The sequence below is a fragment of the Pleurodeles waltl genome, chromosome 1_1 (assembly GCF_031143425.1).
Source record: "Pleurodeles waltl isolate 20211129_DDA chromosome 1_1, aPleWal1.hap1.20221129, whole genome shotgun sequence".
Classification (NCBI taxonomy): Eukaryota; Metazoa; Chordata; class Amphibia; order Caudata; family Salamandridae; genus Pleurodeles; species Pleurodeles waltl.
Window position 1 is genome coordinate 557,420,716 of NC_090436.1, and position 20,819 is coordinate 557,441,534.

Here is a 20,819-nt window from a genome sequence, read left to right on the forward strand (position 1 = left end):
ATTGAAACCCAATATGCTGACTGATGTCTTCAATCAGTGTCCATTAACCGCGACTGGCCACGAAGGGGCGTAAGCCCACCCGTGTTACCCTTCTGACAGAGGATAGAGAGCCTTGATAATAAATGTTGGTGGTCCACCATATTACAGCAACATAACACCAAAAAATATATTGATTCCCTGGACACTATACACTACCTAAGGAATTGTGGGGGTGATTCTGAGCTTGGCGGGCGGCGGTAGCCGCCCGCCAAGCGGGAACCGCCAGAAGACCGTACCGCGGTCAAAAGACCGCGGTGGTCATTCTGGGTTTCCCACTGGGCTGGCGGGCGACCGCCGAAAGTCCGCCCGCCAGCCCAGCGGGAAACACCCTTCCCACGAGGACGCCGGCTCAGAATTGAGCCGGCGGAGTGGGAAGGTGCGACGGGTGCAGTTGCACCCGTCGCGAATTTCAGTGTCTGCTAGGCAGACACTGAAATTCTTTTTGGGGCCCTCTTATGGGGGCCCCTGCAGTGCCCATGCCATTGGCATGGGCACTGCAGGGGCCCCCAGGGGCCCCGCAGCACCCCCTACCGCCATCCTGTTCCCGGCGGGAGAACCGCCAGGAACAGGATGGCGGTAGGGGGAGTCAGAATCCCCATGGCGGCGCCGCCATGGAGGATTCTCAAGGGCAGCGGAAAGTCGGCGGGACACTGCCGACTTTCCGTTTCTGGCCGCGGCTGAACCGCCGCGGTCAGAATGCCCAGCGGTGCACCGCCAGCCTGTTGGCGGTGCTACCGCGGTCGTTCGCCCTGGCGGTTTTTACCGCCAGGGTTAGAATGACCCCCTGTATCCTTTAAATTTCGGGGAAACTCAGAGAAAAAATGGATGCAGAATAATTTTGGAGTTACTTTATTGGATCGACTCATTTCGCTAGGATGTTTCGACGTTATCGGGGTTTCATTGCAAACGAATAACATCACTAACAGAAAAGTTGCACAAATAGATATTTGTTTTGTTTTTTATGGTTACATTTTTCTACGAGTTGAAGGGTAGCAGAATTCTGCCTTTTCTGTGTGAACCTTTCTCTGACTTAAAGTCAGACGTTACACTTGTCAATGCACTTCCACTTTTTGAATTGGAAATAAATGAGGCATCCTAGTAAGTACTTTCTTGTCTTTATACGGAATATCAGTATTTTATCATTGGCAAAAGTGATAATTTCCGGGTTTGTTTGACAGATATGGATTAGTGCCAGGACGCAATTTTAAGGTGCTGACGTGCTACACATTCAACAATGAAGAGAACAGAAACACAAGTCTAGTTTTACTTACAAAACCCAAAAAGGCAGACAGTAATTAGGAGCTGCCAGGCATATCGTGCACGGGATCCTACAGATTGGAGCAGACATCTTGTTCCAGTGGCTGGGCTGATTTACAAGTGGTTAGTTCCTTTATAAAATGGTAACTGTGATCTGAATTGATGGTAATGCTACCAGAAAACTACTACCAATGCTTTACAAGAAATTACTGAACCACTTCATAATTTGTTCTATTTCCTGTGGCATGTTATTTGAAGTTACGAAATGGTTTGTAATGCTATGTACTGTTGTATTATGTTATTAAGGTCTGTCACAGTATGGTCTTTAATCCTTCGGAACATACTGTGAAAATACTACAGGCCCAAGCGAGACTTGAACAGCTAATTTAAAACTGCATTTCTTGAATCCATCCCTGTTTTCACAGCAAAGTTTATTGATCCCACTGATTTAACCAGCTACACTTTGAATGAACAATATTAACACTGCTGTTAAATACATTTATACAGCTTGGTTTGACTCAATATGTCACGAAGCAAATTTTGTGATAGCGTATTAGAGAAAATATTGCATTAACCTAGCACTCAGATGTAATTACTAAGCTACTTAAGCACTCTGGAGTGAAGATCTCTCAGAGCTTCAGACCATCAAGTGGTCACTCGCCGAGATAGCAACTTTTAAAATACTCTTCCTTTACGCCGATAATGATATACGAGAAATGGCATGATATTCTCATCGCCCACAGTCATCATCCCGGCAGCACAGCATCACAGTACAAGTGTACACGTTATCTTCATAAAAATGCTTGTATTCTACAAAATCAGTGTAATCTTTGGTACCAAAAGTAAGGGCACCTACTTTGTAATTGATCACCTTCCAAACTGCGCTTTACACTAACGTCCTTTAGGAGCACCCCTTATTCGCTGATGTGAAAAAGCACAGCAGATAAGCAATCATGAGGATTTACTACAAGCTCAAGGAACATACATTATATTGTGTCTGAGTAAAAGGATTCCACTCGTTGGTGCCAGTTTCAGGATGAGAGCTAGTCAATGATTATCAGACAATTTCAGCTTTGCTACATTTGCTGGGGTGCCAGACCCCTTCTTTTCATACATCATTAAAAAAAGAACACCCTGCACCCCACATTTAAAAAAAACTGATTATTGTACAATGTCAGACACAATAACGACTAAAGGCATTTTGTTGACCTTCTTGATGTTGTGGGTCTATCTGTTCTAATCACTCATTGGCAACTTTCCAAATATTTAAGACAAATGTTTCTTTGAGCAGGGCTTCTATACTGTACATCTTCTTGCTGCTGTGTCTTGAAACAAGAAGCCAAAAGCTCTTTTCTGCTCCAAGACTAAAATACTTATTGGCTTGTTTGGATCAAGAAAGCAACTCAAATTTTACATTCAAGATTTCTACTTAGTAAAAGTGGCACTTGCAAGATCCCTTGGATTTGGGATGCTCCGATGTTATAGCACCTTGCAAAGAAAAGAAAATCAGCAGGAGCCGAACTGACAAGCTTCTTGTGTTCAGTGGCTTAATACATATTGGAAAATCACCTCCTTGTGTTCAAGCTGGGCAGATCTTCACGAAGAGCTGCATATTCAGTTCATGGTTGTACTTTTTGTTTACTTTTATTGCTGTTCACATTTGCCTGTGGTTAATTTAAGTGCTCCTTTATTATGCAACATATTTAGCGTCTTAAACTCCAGGGGCATCCTATGTGGACTTGCATTAGAAAAGTACCTATACTTCAAATCATCATAATAGTGGTATTTCACAGAATTTCCATTGAGATCTTTTGGAAATGGCCAGAATCCATAGAGGTGAATTTCATCGCAGAATCTTGTAGCAAGGGTGTACATGAGAAGTCCTGTGCTTGGCCGCTTGATATGCACCTTATTTGTCAGCCAGTAACTGCAAAGGAAACAAGACAAATTTAGTTTTTATTGAGGCAAATGAAAGATACACAAACTGCACCTGTAATGCCAATTTGTTTTTAATTAGTTTTAATTTATTTGCAGAACTTAGCATTTATACCAGAAACTGTACAATAACTAGCAAAGCCAATACACATGAATTGAGGTGGAAGGTGTTATATAAACCAAAGCGTACTGGCTTGTGGTTTGGCAACAGTACACGGAGCAGGAGAAAACACCTGAATAAAACATACCTAGTATTATTATTCAGGTGAGTACTGGCAGGTCAGGCTGGAAGTCTAGACTTTAAGGAGAGGGGACCAAGAGGGATGCCTTAAGGGCCTTTTTAAGATCAACAAGAAGGCTCAACGTGCCTTCAGATCTTGTCTGATCGAGTTCTAATGGTGCGCGGCATGGAAGAAAACGGTTCAGTTGAGGCATGTGAGGCAGCGTGCTTTGTATGAAGGGGTTTGTAAGAACGGGTGTCATCAGGCAGAGTACTTGCAAACAAAGGACGGGGCACTCCACAGAATACCCAGACTAATCAACGAGAAGTTTCACTTGAAAATATGAGGGTGTATTCCGGAGCATTTAATTGGAACTTAGCATTAGGGCATTCGTAAAGAGGGAAATATACAAACTATCAATCAAATAAAATTAAAAAATAGCAAAAGATATTCAGGGTAAAATAGTAGCTGTAACACTCCTTCTCCAAAAACACAAAATTCTTTAGGATCTAAAATAATAATGTCATGTCATATATGATATAGTTATTCAAATATGTGGGAATCCAAAACACCCTTTCCCAAGATATTTACTAGTAGTCCTCTCACAGTTAAATACATCTCCGAAATACCACTTATTGATCATATCTCTAAGCTCTCATCATAAAGCTTAGTTGCAGCAAATTATACCCTATTCACTACTAGCAGTGGAACAGTTATCAGGCGTACCAAATTCCAAATTCTCTACAGATGACTCCCCAGACACACTATTACTCTCAGTACGTGCACAAACATTGTTTGATCGACTGAACTGCCACCACAATTGCTTTCTCCCCACATTACTTAACGCTCATGAACATTCCTGCTTAATTTGAAAACGAATATTACTCCACCTTCATTCATCATGCATACTTAATACATATATTACCAACATCCTTAGTTCAAAATCTTGCAGCAACTTTTACTTGTGTACTCTCGGCATTTAACATAAACAAGTTATCTTTACTAACAGCCATCTCCTTAAAATGTTTTTCTTTTCAAAGTTAACTAAGTTCTTCTGCAGCTTCTCTTCTCCCCACCTCCTCACCAAGACAAATTCAACTTTAGTGTTTTTTTTTTACTTTTCAAATTCTTTTATTGAGTTTATAGGTAGACAGAAAACGATAGTTTACCATCATGGACCATACAGATATGACATCTTACATAAGTATGATCAACTCTGGACCAGCCTAGGAAGCCCACATGTTTCCCTATGACAGACTCCCCTCTACCTCTGGGCAATAGTAGAGTGGTTCTCACATCGGTAGAAAACTGTCTACAGGCACTCATTATCCTCGACAAGATTCCCATGTGCTCCATATTTTCTCCCACTTTTTAGGGTAACCGCTACTCTCATATATCACTTTTTCAACCTTGCAAACGCCAGTCCCTATCGTTCATACAGTCAGTGAAAATGTGCAATTCTTTGGCAACTCAATATCTGGAAATGTTTTGCTTTGCCACTATTAGAGCCAGAACCATACATAGTTTCTATTATTTCAGAGTTTCACCTTCCCCCCATATACTCAATATATATTGTTTAGCAGTGCTGTCCAACCCAATTCCCATTTCAAATTTCATTAGTCAGGCAATCCACATCGCTTTCCAGTAAGACTGTATTTGAAAACATGCTCAGAGAACATGGAAGAAGGAGCCTACTTGGCGATACCCCCTTAGACATATTTCAGTCACTCTTTCCCATCTTGAATGGGCTACTGTTAAACATTAGGACCTACGCAGAATATGGTGTTGCGTGGCTCTAAACCCAGATCTTATTGCTAAGTCTTTTGGAGCTCCCAGTGCTTGCTCCCCATCCCCTTCATTCCAAACTTGTGCATCCATCTCCCAGTGTGCTTTAAGTTTCTATATATTGTCAGGGGAGGTATTCATGATACTTTTATACACAAACTATATAGCTTCGTACAGCAACAGGTCTGCCAGTATTCTATCCTCCAGGAATGAGGATTCTGCCCATTCTGTCCCTTTCTTAATATGGAAGCTAGGACATGTTTGACCTGTGTTTCAGTCTCTGTGAATCGGAACTCCAGATGAAGGGTCTCTAGGAGGATCATATCTCCTTCAGCCCATAGATCACCCAGTGTAGGGATGTCTATTTGGGCGCATTTAGCAAATCCATCTAATTTCCCAACATATCCCTGTCCTGTAGTGGTGTTTCTTCGGTAATCCTTGCTTTCCAGCCCATACTGGCTGTCACCGTCTGCCAAACTAATACTACTGTATTCGTGTGAGAGTGCAAATTCCGCAGCGGCCTATTTCTTTATAGTGCTGCAAGGTAGGATCTTCAGCCCATCATGTACCTGTCTATCCCCATCACATGGTCAGCTTGTGCCAAAAAAAAACAGTCATTAATGTCGCCAGTCTGGAGTTCCAAATATATCTTTTTATATCCAGAGAGAAATTCCCCCATTATACACTTCGCCAGTCAGTCTGCTTCAGACTATGTAGGGTGGGACATCCCAGAACAATAAATGCATTTCTAGGTTTATAAAGAACTTTGTTGGAATGCAAAAAGGGGTGTTCTTGAGCCCATTCAGAAATCTGGTCAGGGACATCATTTTGAACAGGGCCCCATTTCCAGAAGTGACAGAGCCAAAGCCTGCCAATGTTCACTTTTAGGTTTATCAAGGAGTGTGTAGAGCTTTTGTTCACTCCTGAATTCCTGGTTAAATATATGCTCAGGTACCTTAAACCCTCCATTACAATAGGCATCTTGCAATCATTCAGCAATTTCAGTATGCCTTCTCTAGTGGGGTATTTTTGGGACTTGCCCCACTTTATTCTAAAGCCTGAATATTTGCTGAAGTTTGCCAGTATTCACAATAACCTAGACACTGTTAGTTTAAGGTCCACCACATAAAGCAGTCCATCATCAGCATGAAGAGACATTTTATCTTCCCAGGCTTTGTCTCATCTCAGGGTCCTAACCAGTGGATCCTTTCAGATCCTGTCAGACAGAGACTCCAGTGCAACTGTAAAGATCATGGGCAATAGTGGGCAACCCTATCTGGTTCCCCCACCCAATTCAAACACACGCGGTGCTAACCTTGAACCTAGCTCTTCACCAGTTGCAAAGGAGTCCTGTTCACTGCCTAAATTAAGGGCTGAAGCCCAGTCAATCCAGAACTGCAAACATGTAGATTCACTCAAAAGGTCAAACATTATTGTGGCATCCAGAGACATTACTAGTGTTTGTCCCTGCATGTGCCAGCATACACCAAATCCTCACATTGGCGACAGAGGTTAAGCCTTGTTCTTCTGTTTGGAATACAACTAGATTGATAGAGGTGGATCAGAGGCGTTGTTTTTCTGCGAAGTAAGGAGGCATTCTGGTGTATCCATTTCAAGCCTATCCATTTGTTCCCTCTTTTTTCTCTTTTCCCTAACAACCATAGACATTGCCTGTGTTCTCACTACAGCCTTGTATGCCTCCCACAGGATGATTGCAGAGTATACTCCTTTATAATTTTCTGTGAAGCATTGATTAGAACCTGTACTAAGCCCCTTCAATATCTTATTATATAAAAGGCTAACGGTTCACTCCCTCACTGCCCCACCAGCTCTAACACTCAAATTCATCTAACTGTGTAAGCAATCCAAAATTCCTTTGTAAAATGTCTATCCCTAGTAAAATGACTCACATGCAGCCACTGTTTTAGAAGATAATCTGTTTGTGAATAGCTTCTATTGGCACCTCAGTAAAACATGCATTCCTTTCCCAAGGGGTTATGGGCCCTTCCAAGGTCAATTAAGTGCAGCAAGTCTCGGAATTCCAGTAACTGTCATGGCCTCCCACATCTCTCTTGGATCCATGTCTCATTCTTCATTGGCCATTGCATTTAAAACACTGGCAAGTATCAAAATAACTGAGAGGTACTGTAGCAATAGGGAGTCTATATCCAGAAGGGCTGAAGTTTTATGGGTAGGTGGGATGTATACTGAGCAGAAGCTCAATGTCAACCTATCCCTGTGGGCATGTTTTATGGGGAAAAACTTGGACAGTCCCCTGCACTTCAGAGTTTGCATTATAAGATTTTTTAAAACAAGCTCAACATTAGGCCGTCCTGTCTGCCCTGTTACCCTAATCACTTGGTTGTTATTTTTTCTTGAGTGCCTTTCATTATCTTCCAGTTTCACTAATATAACCTAATTTTCTTTCAACAATCAATCCATTTGCCCCCGAAGGGTCTTTGTATAAATTCATAATGCGGCTAATGGGGTTTTCGTGTCCATTACACTTTCACCTTTCTTTCTAATGCCCGCCTGTAAGAAGGTGACGTCCGTTGTCACAGGGTCAATTTTAGGTTTCATCAAATACACAATTCTCTAGTTCACTATCATTATACCTTCCAAGGAGGGTTCTGTCTCTTTCTATATCTATGTCTGCATAAGATCAGAGGCGTTCTACCCTACTCATGAGGTCACATGTAACAACATCATGGACACTGCTTATTTATCATTTTGATTATGTTGGATCACCCTTCCATCTCTTTCACCCATGATATAGGCTCAGGCACAGGAAAGGCAAGGTCTCTGTGATGGCCTACCAAGTTAAACTAGCACAAGCAGCCCTCCTTACCTCATCTTACAGGCAAGTAGGAGGGCTGTATTCACTGCTGCCTCTTAGAGGTAGAAATCATCCCTTGTGTTGCAGACTGCTGCCTTTCAGGTTTCCTTCTTACACCTGGTGCTGTAGGCATGATCCTGGTCTGGAAAGAGGTGCAACATGTGTTGGTGCCCTGCAGCTGTCCCACAGTCTCTGCACTTATTTATCAGACCATTGATTGCTAGCCTTCTTCTGTCATCGTCATGCACCTTTCCTCATTATGTGCCTTCCTCTCCTGACTATACACCATTAGCTCATGGGGGTGGATGTAGATCATCATGCTTTCTCTGTCCTCTTGAATTGAGGCCCCTGTCAGCACCATCTTGTATTAGTCCTTGTGCATAAAGCACAAAGCTCCTCCCGGTGTATCAGTGCCCTTCAAGGAGACTGTAGGGCCAGTGCTCCTGCTGCGTGTAGTCTTTTGCCCCATGGGGGCTGCATAAACATCCAATCACCTCACTCCAGGCTGGCTCATTGATACATGCTGCAGCTTCCTGCGCTGCCTCCGTGCCATCCGTCGACTGTTCCCTCATTGAGCTGTGGCACCAGCAAGTCTTGACACCACACCCTCAATACGTTATTCAAACTCAGGGATTAAAATGCAAGTTTAGGCCATTTGGCTGCTTCAATAGCTGCTCAGCTACTCCTTTGCCTCTCTGATGGTACTCTTGCTCTCCTCATCAGCTCAGAGCATACCAATGTCAGTGTGGGTCGGATTTAAGTACATATAATAGGGGATATGAAAGTTAAGAACTCTGGAGCTATGTTAGAGGCCAGCCATTGTTCAGGCGGTCAGCCATGCTCCCTCATTCAACAGTAGTGTAGATACTACATACATCTTTTAACTAGCTAGGATTAAAGTTGGTACCAGTATACCTCATCCTAAGAAGTTTGAATGGTGACACACAGATGGTAGAATGGAAGGTGCTATGATCATTCAAAATTTTCTTATGTGGCATAATGACAGCCTCTTAACCAGAAGCAAACCATTGACCATTGACCATCAAACATTTAGAAAATTGTCTATAGAATGAAGCAGTAAGATACCACAGGATTTCAAAATGCTTTTATGTCAGCGAACATGAATTTAAAATCACTTTCACTTTAGGTAACACCTCTAAAGGTAACACCTTTCTAAAAAAAATGATGACTGCTGTAGTTGAAATGTCGTGAAAGGCGTACAAATACAATCTACAACTAACAATTATGTTCTACAGGGCAGAGTTGCAATGGGTCTAATAAAGTTAACAACTACCTTCCCCCATAGTTTTTCGTGAAAAACAGCAGTAGTTAGTGCTGTATTACCAACAGCTGATGTCTGACATTCTAAACAAGCATCAATGAATAAGTGATTTTCCCTAGAAGTTATGCCTACAAATCCCTCAAGTGTGATGGGAATCAATCTACATCTGACTAATGACAGTGGAACAAATTTGGAAAATTGAAGTAAAACATCACCTCCTAAATAGAGTTCATATGCTACTTTTACAAAACTCTGAAAATCCCCTTGTCTTTCACGTTGCCATCCCGGAATCAACATATGGTTGAACTTCATGCACTGTGCCGTACACTATCACTCCATTTGTTCAATTAGACTATGTTCTAATACTGTTTAACATATGTATCAAACACATTCAACTCATTCAACATTATCTTCAGCAAACTAATCTTTTTTGTGAAAACTAGACAGCCTTGACAAATAAATCAGCTCTTATGTTGTTACCACCTGATATAATCGTCATGCCAATATTACACTTCTGTAAACCTGAAAGCACACTATGCCATGGAATTGGCTTTTCTCATACCCTTACCAGATATCTTGCTGACCTAATCACAATTATGAGAAGCCCCACCTTATTCAGCTCATTTCAATCAATCAATCAATCAAAGATTTCTAAAGTGTGGCAAATCACCTGTGAGGGTCTCAAGGCATTGGAGCGGCATGCTGCTGTGTGGAGGAATGATCATTCGAGCATGAATGAAAATTTGAGCATTCAGGTCTTCAGTTCTCTTCTAAATCGTTGGAGTGATGGTGTTGTTTGAGGTGCAGGGGGAGGTTGTTCCAGGGCTTGGCTGCTAGGTGCGAGAAGGAGCATCCTCCGCTGTTGGCTCAACGGATCCTTGGGGTGTCTGCAAGGAGGGGGTCTGATCATAGGTGTCCCGTCGGTTGGAGAAAGGTCAGGCATTTGTTGATGTATGCTGGTCAACCATTGTACAGGGCCTTGTAGGCATGGGTCAGCATCTTGAATTGGCATCTCTTCTGAATCGAGAACCAGTGTAATTTTTTGAGAGTGGATGTGATGTGGGTCCTTCTGGGAAGGCCTAGTATGAGTCTTGCCGCTGAGTTCTGTATTATCCGGAGTCTCTACAGGAGGCGTGTTGTGAATCCTACGTAGAGCGTGATTCCATAGTCCAGTCTACTGTTGATGAGGCCCGGTGTGACGATCCTTCTGTGTCTGCTGGGAGCCACCTGAAGATCTTGTGAAACACTTGAAGGGTGTGCAAGCAGGTGGATGAGACTGCATCAACTTGTTTCTTTATGGACAGCTTGCTATCCAGGATGATGCCAAGGTTGCAGGCATGGTCTGTTGGGGAGGGGGTTATGCTGAGCTCTGCAGGCCACCATGTGTTAGTCCATGGTGAGGACTAACATTATTTGGGCGTTGAGTTTGAGACAGTTGTCCTACAACCAATCACTATGTTCATCATACTCTCCTGAGGCCATAAGAAAACATTCAATCACTTATGCTACAACTACAGTACAAATCCTTGTTTGAAAGAATGGATGACCCTGGTTCAGAAAACAGTTACCTGCTTCTAGGCTCAGGAAAGATCCCTGAGTGTCAACATTTGTCCATTAAGCAGGGATTAGCTTTCTGGGTGTGTGTGCAGGAACACTTGGCAAAACAAATTGCTCTTTAGCACTGGAAATGCCAAGGAAGAATTCTCCTATTCATCCCAGATCCCAGTAGGAAGGAAAACCAGTTTTGCCCATTTTAGTTAGGGCTGAGGCTAAGAAGCCGAAGACAGGCCTGTCTGATTGCAGCTGGCCCTGCCATGTTGAAACTAGGGATTGTGGGTAAATGTAAAGGAAGACAAAGTGGAAGTGCTGTACAAGAAGGTTTGGCGACTGCAAGAAAATAGGCTTAGGTGGTAGATTTTTTCCAATCACTGGCTAGCACACGGGATAAATATGGCCCTTCAGCCACCACCTCCTCTGGATTTCTTTGGCCTTGGGAAGACTCCACTTCATGAAGAAAGCCTTTCTTCAAGAATCATGGCTTCTGACCACTGGAGAAGACTCACACAAGAACTCAGAACTCATGAATCCTGCTGGGACACAGGGAATTAATTGCTCCCCAAAGATCAAGTGGTTGGTCCCCAGTTTACCAGCTTCGAAGATACTAAAAGGAGGACTCCTGATGCCAAAATGACCTTGCTGACTAAAGGAGACTAGACCCCTCAGGCGCCCCAGCTTAAGAGAGCCCTAGTACCCAAAATCCTATTCTAAGGGGCTAGGGGCTTCCAGACTGACCAGAAGAAGCTTTCTCAGCCTTAAAACCTTTGACCAACACAACCTGCTTGCTGCATCCAACTTCCATTCTATTACAGCCAGACTCAAACTGCACCTAGTGCCGGTTCACCATGAACTGTTCTTTTTCCACGGTGCTTCACTTTTTCTAGGCACTTTTTGCCTTGAAACTTCAAACATTATATCTCCAGTTGCTTTTAACCTATTTTGATGCTCTTGGTGTGTTTTTGTTTATTAATCTTTTTTTTCTACTTTTATTTTGGAATCTTATTGTATTGTGTTATTTAAGTTACAATTGGTGGTACTGCTTGAAGTTAGCATGCACTTCTCTGGAGATTGCTTGTGGTATAGCTACAAAGGGTTGAGCATGACTATCCGTTTCTGAAACCCACACACCGCAACCTAGCAAACACACAAGGTTGCTGTGACTTCAATAAAGTCAATACTACACAATTTTCCCCCTTTACTCGTTTCGGAGGTTAGGTGATATCATGCATTTCCCCTAGAATCTGGGGCTAGGTTCTACAGGAAATGGTTCAATACAGGTGAAAGGACTTACACTGCATTGGATTAGGTGCTCCAGCACTGAATCTCCTGTTGCTTTTAGAAAATCTATGGATATGGGCTGCCAGGTGAATAACACAGACACATGCTTAAATAGGAGTGGTCAACAGTGAAGTGACATGGAGCTAGGAGTGAGGAAAACATGTTGCCTGGTCATGGTGTAACAATAGTGGCACATGGGTTGCATTTCCTCAAATTAACCAGCACACATACATACTATGGCCTCATCACTCGGAGAGCTGAAGATATATGCTTTGTAGACCGTCAAACATAAATATAGTCCCAATTCGCATTCATTATGACCTTACCATTTGTAACCCATTGTAGCAGGCACAAATAAAGGTATATAACATGTCGCACAATTGTAGGAAAAAATAGCAGTAACTAACACTTTGTGCATCCACTGCCTTTGTCCCTGATGATCTGCATAGACAATTACTTTCAAAGCCTTAGGGAGCACAGGGGGCACTCTTTCTCTGTGTCAGAGCCCACTCCTGATAGGTGGTCACCCAGCTAGGCGACCAATTCCCCTTTCAGAACTATTTAGGGTCTCTCTCTTTGGTGGTTTCTCAGATTCTGATTGCAAGACTCCAGAAGGAATCCTCTGCACCTTCCACTTTGACTTCTGATCGGAGAAACTGCATTTGCATCTGGACGCTCCAGGACCCAAAAAGCTGAAACAAAGAAGCAAGACACCTCCTGCAAAATTGTAGCCATGGCTCCTTCCAGCAACTGCAACAATTCCCTGGTCGTGCATCCTCTGAGGACAGCCCGTCTTCAGCCTGCATCAGAAGGAATCTCCCTTGGGGTGAAGGAGTCACTACCCTGCTTCTGCAGGCACCAACTGCAACAACCGTGGATTCCCCTCTCCTGCTGAGCTGCGTGGATCCTACATCATGGGTGGTAGACTGAAGTGGTCTCAATGATCCTCTCTTCCAGCTGTCCAACGTGGGTGGAAGTAAGCCCTTGCCTATCCATGCAGGCAGTACCCCAGTGCATTGCATCATTTGCAGCTGCCAAAGCTTGTTGGCATCTTTTCTATGAGATTTTCAGGCATCCTGAAGCTCCAGCTCCCAGCACTCCATCCTGGGATGCACAGCTCCCTTACTGGTCGTACAGTGGCATGGGAGCCTCTTTTGTAGTGCTGCATGGGGCTCTTCTGCAACTGTCGTGTCCCCGTCTTGTGGGACTCCTCTGGGTGCTGCCTGGGCTTCTGTGGGCTCTCTGTGTTGCTGAGGGCCCCTTCTCCCCCTCCTGGTTAGAGCCCACCGGTCCTTCCTGGTCCCCAGCAGCTCCACTTTCCGCTAACCGCAAGTTTCGCACGCCTTCTGGCGTGGGACATCACCTGCATCATCCAGGAAATCGACTTCATCTTCATGGGTGCAGTGCTGACTCTCCTTCACCGTTGAATCACCACTTGCACCTTCAGGCTGGTGGGTAGGGGCTCTTACCCTTCCTGGACTCTGCTGTGCTTCTTGGACTTGGTCCCCTTCTTTCACAGGTCTTCTTGTCCAGGAATCCACTGTTGGTGTCTAGTAGTCTCTTTTTGGTTTTGCATTATTTTTCTTTCTCTCTAAGTGGGTGTTCTGGGGTATTTACAGTGATTTACTGTTTTCCTGGTTGCTGGGGTGGGTTGTGGTACTTCCCTTTGGGCTTTCCTAGTAATCCCAGATCCCCTCTACACACTGCACTTACCTAGGTGGGGGACCGGCATTCGCATTCCATTTTTTCAGTATATAGTTTGTGCTCCCTCTAGGGCTATTTCTCTCTATTGTGATTTTCACTAATTGTGTTGTTTTTTAATTGTTTTTATGCCTATTTCTGAATACTAGTGTAAATAATTTTTGTATTATTTACCTCCTAAGGGAGTATAGTCTCTATGGTATGTCTGGTATTTGTGTCACCAAAATAAAGTACACTGATTACAGTGCAGATGTACACTAGCAGATGTAAGGAAAGCGGGCTGCACTGAGTGCAACGCCACTTTCCATGCGCCCCTTAGCAACCCCCACCATGTGTGCACCGTATTTACAATACGGCGCACCATGGCGCAGGGTAGGGGACAGCAGAGTCATTTTTAATGACTCTATTGATGTACTCTGCATGAGTAGCGCCAAATTGTTGGCGTTACTCCTGCAGAGTACATATTAGCCCATTCTAAAGAATGGAAGCCCCCTTTTAACACCTGAGCAGGCGTTAAAAGTGCCGTAATAAATGGCCCAAGGAAATCCTATAGACTTCCTTGCACCATTTTACAGGCTCCCCTAACGGGAAACGCCCCCTTTGCATACAGTATGCCTGGCAAAGGGTTACAGGGTGGCGCAATGCATGCACTGAGCCATCATGTAAATACGGCAGGGATTTTGGCCTTGTTGCGCCATATTAGCATCAAAATAAATGATGTCAATGTGGTGCAAGGTGGCGCTAGGGCCCTATAAATATGCCCCTGAGTGATTTCTTTCTTGTGTGTAAGTACTAAGTGTGACTACAGTGGTATTTAATTAGCTTTGCATATCTCCTAGATAAGCCTTGGCTGCTCATTCACAGCTACTGCTAGAGAGCCTGGCTTCTAGACATTGCCTACACTACACTAACAAGGTATACCTAGACCTGGTATAAGGTGTAAGTACCATAAGTACCCACCACACACCATGCCAGCCTCCTACATAATGTCCCTGTAACCTTTAGATTTTTAAAGTCAATTCCTATGTATTTTCTTTTATTCTATTTCCTAACTAAACATCCCTGTAGCCTTTGTTTTTTTCAGTGAATATATTTACACACACACACACACACTCTATGCTTCTGGGTATTTATACTTATGACCACATAGGAAGTGGATTGTTGGGTTTGCTTATAACTTTTGCCCTATTGATGAATCTTCACAAAACTTTCCAAAAAATGTGTTATCCACCTCAGCTCTTTCCTGAAAAGCTTTGGGGTGGTCCATCAAGCGTGGGCTAAGAAAAAGGGGGTCCCAAAACTCATTTGCAATGCAATTTCCCAAAGGAAAATTAGACACAGCTTCAGCTGAAACAGCTGAACAGAATCTAAATTTGTCAGAAAGATAGATATTGTACCAGAAAGTGTGTTTTTCTGATTTGGTGTAAATCCATTCAGTAGTTTGAGAGAAATTAAGGTTCAAAATATTTGTATATTTCATGCTGCTAAGGATCAACATATCCAACAAATCTAAAAGATCTGATTGATTGCCACTACATCAACAAAGATGTGGCCGCAACCATTTTATGATTCGGGTTCACAGTACCCTGTCCTAATAAAAGATGGGAAGCGGGATAGGGGCACCTTACCCCATAGTTCTGGCAAGGTTTTTTTTAAAAAGGGCATCGGATCCATGGTCCAACAAAAAAAGGGTGGGCTCACAAGCTTTTTTTTTAAAAAAGCCCCTTGCATAGGCCAGAGTCCAGGGGTCACCACAATGTTGTTTTGAGAAGAGGGTGTGCAAGCCCCCCTCTCTGTACAATTTTTAAACTCTCAGGTACAGAATCCCCCAGGGCTTTTATTTTTTATGGGGAGAGGGGCACTAAGCCCCACTCTCCAGACCATGTATATCCCTCAGGGACCCCATTCTCCTGGCTGAGTTACTTTTTTTGGGAACAGGGCATCTGCGCCCCTCTCCCTCCTAAGCCATTTTTAGGCCCTGAGGATCCCATCCCCTTGTGCCACAATCTGCAGGAAGGGAAACAAAACTTTGCTCGTGCTTGGGTGGAAGCAGAAAACTAAGCTGTTCCAGCAATTGCAGGATCAGAGGAACAGCTAGCTACTGCCTTGGTGCTCCCCTGCAGCCCTCAAATAAAAAAAATAACTAAAAGTGCTGATGGGTCAGTTGGACACCGGAATACCCATGGTAAAAGTTAAAGTCTGGGTCACGCCGCTTAAAAAAAGTGGGGATGTCCTGGGTGGGACACAGACACCTAAAAAATAAAAATATAACAAACAAAAGAATAATAAATAAGTGAGAGGAGCCGCTCATTTATTATTCGCTGCTCCGTGCAAGGAGTGCCCCATGTGTCATATTTTTTTAATCCTAGTGGTACCCCTGGAAAGGGGAAGAGGATCCACAAAGCATTTTGTTAATGTTCTGGAGAGCTGAAGGGAGGAGAGCAGCCCCCCAGCAACATAAAAAAAGACAGTAAGGGCTTGATTATGAGTTTGGCAGTCCATGGATCGCACAGTATTACAATGCATGCTGTTCCATAGACCAAAGACCTCTCCGGTCCTACCAACACCGCCAGGCAGCGCAGGCTGTCACAGTGGCAAGGTAGGCCATTGAGGTCATCAGAACCAGTGTTTCCACCAGATAGATTGTGATGTTGCCTACAGTCAACATGACTGTGGCAGTCTAACCACCACGTCCCAGCTGGCTGGCTGAAACTGAGGCATAAAAGGCAAGAACTCACCTGAAGGCAGCGCCACACGGCCTGTGCTGCCATGGAGCTGGTCACACACCTCTTGCCGCTGCTGCAGCTCATAGATGAAGGCTAAAATACATGCCGCGTGAATGCAACCGATGGTAATATCACACACCTACCGCTGTTCAGAAACAGATTGTCGCTCCACCATAGACATGGCATTTGGGTTATGATACATTGATCAAGTACACTTGTTAAGTGTCCCCGGTCGGAATCAATAACAGCTAATGACCCATTCAAAGCCACATGTTGCCACATTTAGCAGATCACTGACATTGAACGATGGATTATACCCAGATCTGTGGATGGGGGTGAGTGTCTGAAAAGTTTCAGCACTCTGTCCATCATTCTTTTGTGTTGCTACTGACACCTCACCACCACACTCCACAAAACCACACGTCCGCTCATCCCAGTTTCAGGGACAGTGAAGTGTACAGAACATTGTGTTACACAAGAGCAACAACACACAATCAAACTGACACCCTCACATTGCTCACATGCCATGGACTGTTGTGATACTAAAGACACATATGTATTGATGTGTCATTTCACCCAAACATATCTTCCATGGAACATCCCTGTGATAGACCCACACATACCACCCACATTGCACCACAATGGAAGGTCAATGGGATGCAAAATATTTTGAGAGGCAAATATCAGAGCTCACAATGTAAACAATACCTGCACAATTGGGATGAGAGTATCAGGGGCACTCCAGGAAGGATGCTGCCTTGGCACATATTTAACTTTGCACATGTCCCTAAAACACAATTTAAACAGGAACTGGCCCTTCATGTATCTCAGGGACAACCAATAGTAGAGCCAAGTGACATGTCAATCTGCATAATGTGAAAGTGCATGTCAAGAACGCAGATACAATAGCAACAGAATGGGTCACACATTTAAATGAAGTAGTTGGAGGAGACACACATCAAAATGGACAAATGGCCAGTCAAATGTAAAGAAAGGTAGCTCAATTGAACACCTTCCATGTGTGGACCAAATAAACTCTATCTTGCACACATCAGACAAATTTCCAATCTACATCAGGGGAACAAATTCCAACACAGTACATGCTGACGTTGGCCAACCCAAGATAAATACTTACCATATCAAACAAAACACAATGCATTACCACCCACATATTCATACAGTGAACATCTACTCTTGTCCTTGGTGACACCGGCACTGCCCCCAATGTCAGATCTCACCAAACACAACAAATGGATCAGCAATAAGGGTGAAACACACATGACTGTTGGCATACAACACAAATTATTAAGGAACAACAAAACAGTAGAAAAGAAATGGCAGGACACATGTGTACCCAAACAACACCAGCTTTGATCACTGCCAGGTAGCTTCCACAGGAAGGGGTATCCAGTGGGCATGCAGGCACCTTAGGGATCATTCTTAGGTGAGGTCAGGTCAGATTTGGGATGGGTGGGGTTGAGAGTGGTTGGCTTTTTCTTAGGAGGGGTGGGCTTCTTTTTGGGGTGGGAGGGGTATGTTAGCCTGCAGGGGGCAGTTGTGATAGAAGAGGACTTGGATGTGGAAAGAAGGGATTGATTGGGATGTGGGTGGGGTCTTCTTGGGTTTGGGAGGGGGCTGGAAGTCACAGGGGAAAGGGCAAGGTCAAAAAGGAAACTTTCCTTGGGAACGTGGGTAGGGTCTTCAGATAGGTTTGGGGTTTGGGAGTTTGAGGAAGTGGTTGTCTTGCATGTGGATGTTGATGCTGCTGGTGTGTGTGTGTCTGAGGCATGATCGGGTTTGTGTGGTGTCTGTTGCGCATGTGAGTATGGGCTTTTGCATTTCCTGAGGCTGTGAGGAGGAGGTGCTGGGTAATGTGGGAGTGGTTGCTTTGTGAGTGTTAGGTTGGTATCTAGGGGTATGGTGGATGTGTTATCTGTGTTTGTAGTTGTTGAGGTGGTGTCTGGGGGTATGGTGGATGTGGTGGCTGTGTCTGTGTGAGTTGGGGTTGTGCCTGGGGGTATGGTGTCTGACTGGGGTGTGTGGATCTGTGGTTGTTGAGGTGGTATCTGGGGGTATGGTGGGTGTGGTGGATGTGTCATTGGTATTGTGATGGTGTCTGTGGATATGATGGCTGTGGTGTGTGGGTCAGTTGGAGTGGGTGTGTTGTCTGTGGGAATGGTGGTTGCTGTGGTCTGTGTGAGAAACTGTTGAGTGCTTATGTGCCAGTGTGTGTTGATGTGCTTGTGTTTATGTGTGCTGCTTGTGTGTGTTGAGGTGGGTGTGTGCAGATGTGTCTGTGTGCTTGGGATAGGTAGGGGAATAGGTAATTTGGATTGGGAAGAGGTAGGTGGGGGCGGAAGGATTGCAGGTGGTGGATGGCTGCCGTCAGTGAGGAAGCCAGAACCTGGGAAGAGGCCTGTAGGTCGGACATTGCACTATGAATGCCTTTTAGGTACGCAACAATCTGCTGGAGCTGGCATCCCTGCAACTGGATGGAATTCAGAATGGCAGTCTGACCTATGTAGATACCCCTCAGGAGGTCAATAGCCTCCTCACTCAGGGCAACAGAGGGCAGTAGGTGGGGTGTGTGGGGTAAAGGACACACCCATCCTCTTGGGTGAGCAGGCACAGCCAAATGGGTGGGGAGCAACAGGGAGGGTGGAGATGGAACTGGGGTTGGCAGACAAAAATGGAACATCAGCAGGTCCTGATGAATCCGCCACCACTAGGGAGTGCCCACTGCAGAAGAATCAGATGATGATGAGGTTGATCCTGTGTCCTTCGTGTATTCCCCACACGCTCCCCCTCTGGCCCACTGGGTCCCTTTGGTTCGGTCATCTCATGACTAAAGGTAGCATGGCCAGCTGCTTCCCCCTTGAATCTGCCTTGTCTCCTCTACTTGCCTGGTATGATGCTAAAATTACAAATACAAATAGGGTGATTACATGTTTCTGATCACACTTAAACAACAGCTGTGATGAGCAAGCATTATCATGATGTACAGTAGCTCCCAGCCACAAGCTCTAGCAAAGTGGCTCGAACATTTGCCACACCATAGGCGTGCATGCTACATGAACTTTCAACAGTTGGCAACAGTAAATTCAGAATCACAGACAAATCCAATTGCATGAGTGAAGTTGTACAATCACCATAGCCACTGAACAAGTAGGAGACCTCATCACATTCAATGGTTTGCCTCACATAGCATCCCTCAGTTAACTGTTGTGATACAATAGTACTGCAACGCCAAATTAAATTACACAGATCCCACGTAAGGTCATGCATCCAGCTAATCATTATATACCCAATGCCACATCATTAAGAAATGATGGCCCCAAAAATTCCAGCCATGTTGCTGACAGAGGTATAGTAACTTGAAGAAGATGACATGGAAACACCAATGTCACACCGGAAACAAATCACCAATGGCCACTTCACTATGTGTACATTGTCTAAATGGACACCTGGAGGTTGTACTATTGTTGCTCAGATAGATAACACATATTGCAAGGAAACGTGCACTGGAGACAAGTTGGGCAAAATGTCAGGGACATTATAACATAAAACAAGTGGCTATACAGATTATTTGCCCTTCTTATGTGTATACAAAGTAAAGAAGTCCAAAATTCATTCGTTCAGGGGTAGTCCTTCCGAGTGTGCCAAACTGGCCACTCCGGGTGTGGTCTTGTCAACTGGAACCAGTCAACAAATAATAGTACAATGTTCAAAATACCATGGCACACCACATTTGTTCCTGTAGTCCATTCAGAAATGTTGAGTCATAAGTAGTTTATGTGCTGACATTTTAATTTCTCCAAGATTCAGGAAACTGTACAAAGAACAGCTAATCCCATGAAATAACAGTTGGCACGTGTTTCGTCACATTGACTTTCTCAAGGCGAGATATGTATGTCTCTTGCCTGATGCCAACGTACCTAATTGCAGAATCTACACCATATCTGAGAAAGAAAAGCAGTACCTGCGTGAATACCTTGACCAATGTCTGGCTAACGATTTGATCTGGCCATCACGCTCCCCAGCGGCTTCTCCACTATTTTTTGTACCCAAGGCCAGCGGTGAGTTGAGACTCTGTATTGACTATAGGACAATGAACAAGATCACCATTAAGAACAAATATCCATTACCACTCATCCCAGTATTGCTATACCAAGTAAAAACTGCAGTCATTTATACTGTTGTGT

General features: G+C 44.1%; 1 protein-coding gene across 1 annotated transcript in view; it reads right to left on the reverse strand.

Annotated features, from left to right (window-relative positions):
• Positions 1-872: 872 nt before the first annotated feature.
• Positions 873-20,819, reverse strand: part of ST8SIA4 (ST8 alpha-N-acetyl-neuraminide alpha-2,8-sialyltransferase 4) — a 353,311-nt gene continuing 333,364 nt past the window's right edge. The window contains exon 5 of the mRNA XM_069226024.1: positions 873-3,223. Coding sequence (XP_069082125.1) covers positions 2,941-3,223 — 283 coding nt within the window. The 3' untranslated portion in view covers positions 873-2,940. The remainder of the gene's footprint in view (positions 3,224-20,819) is intronic.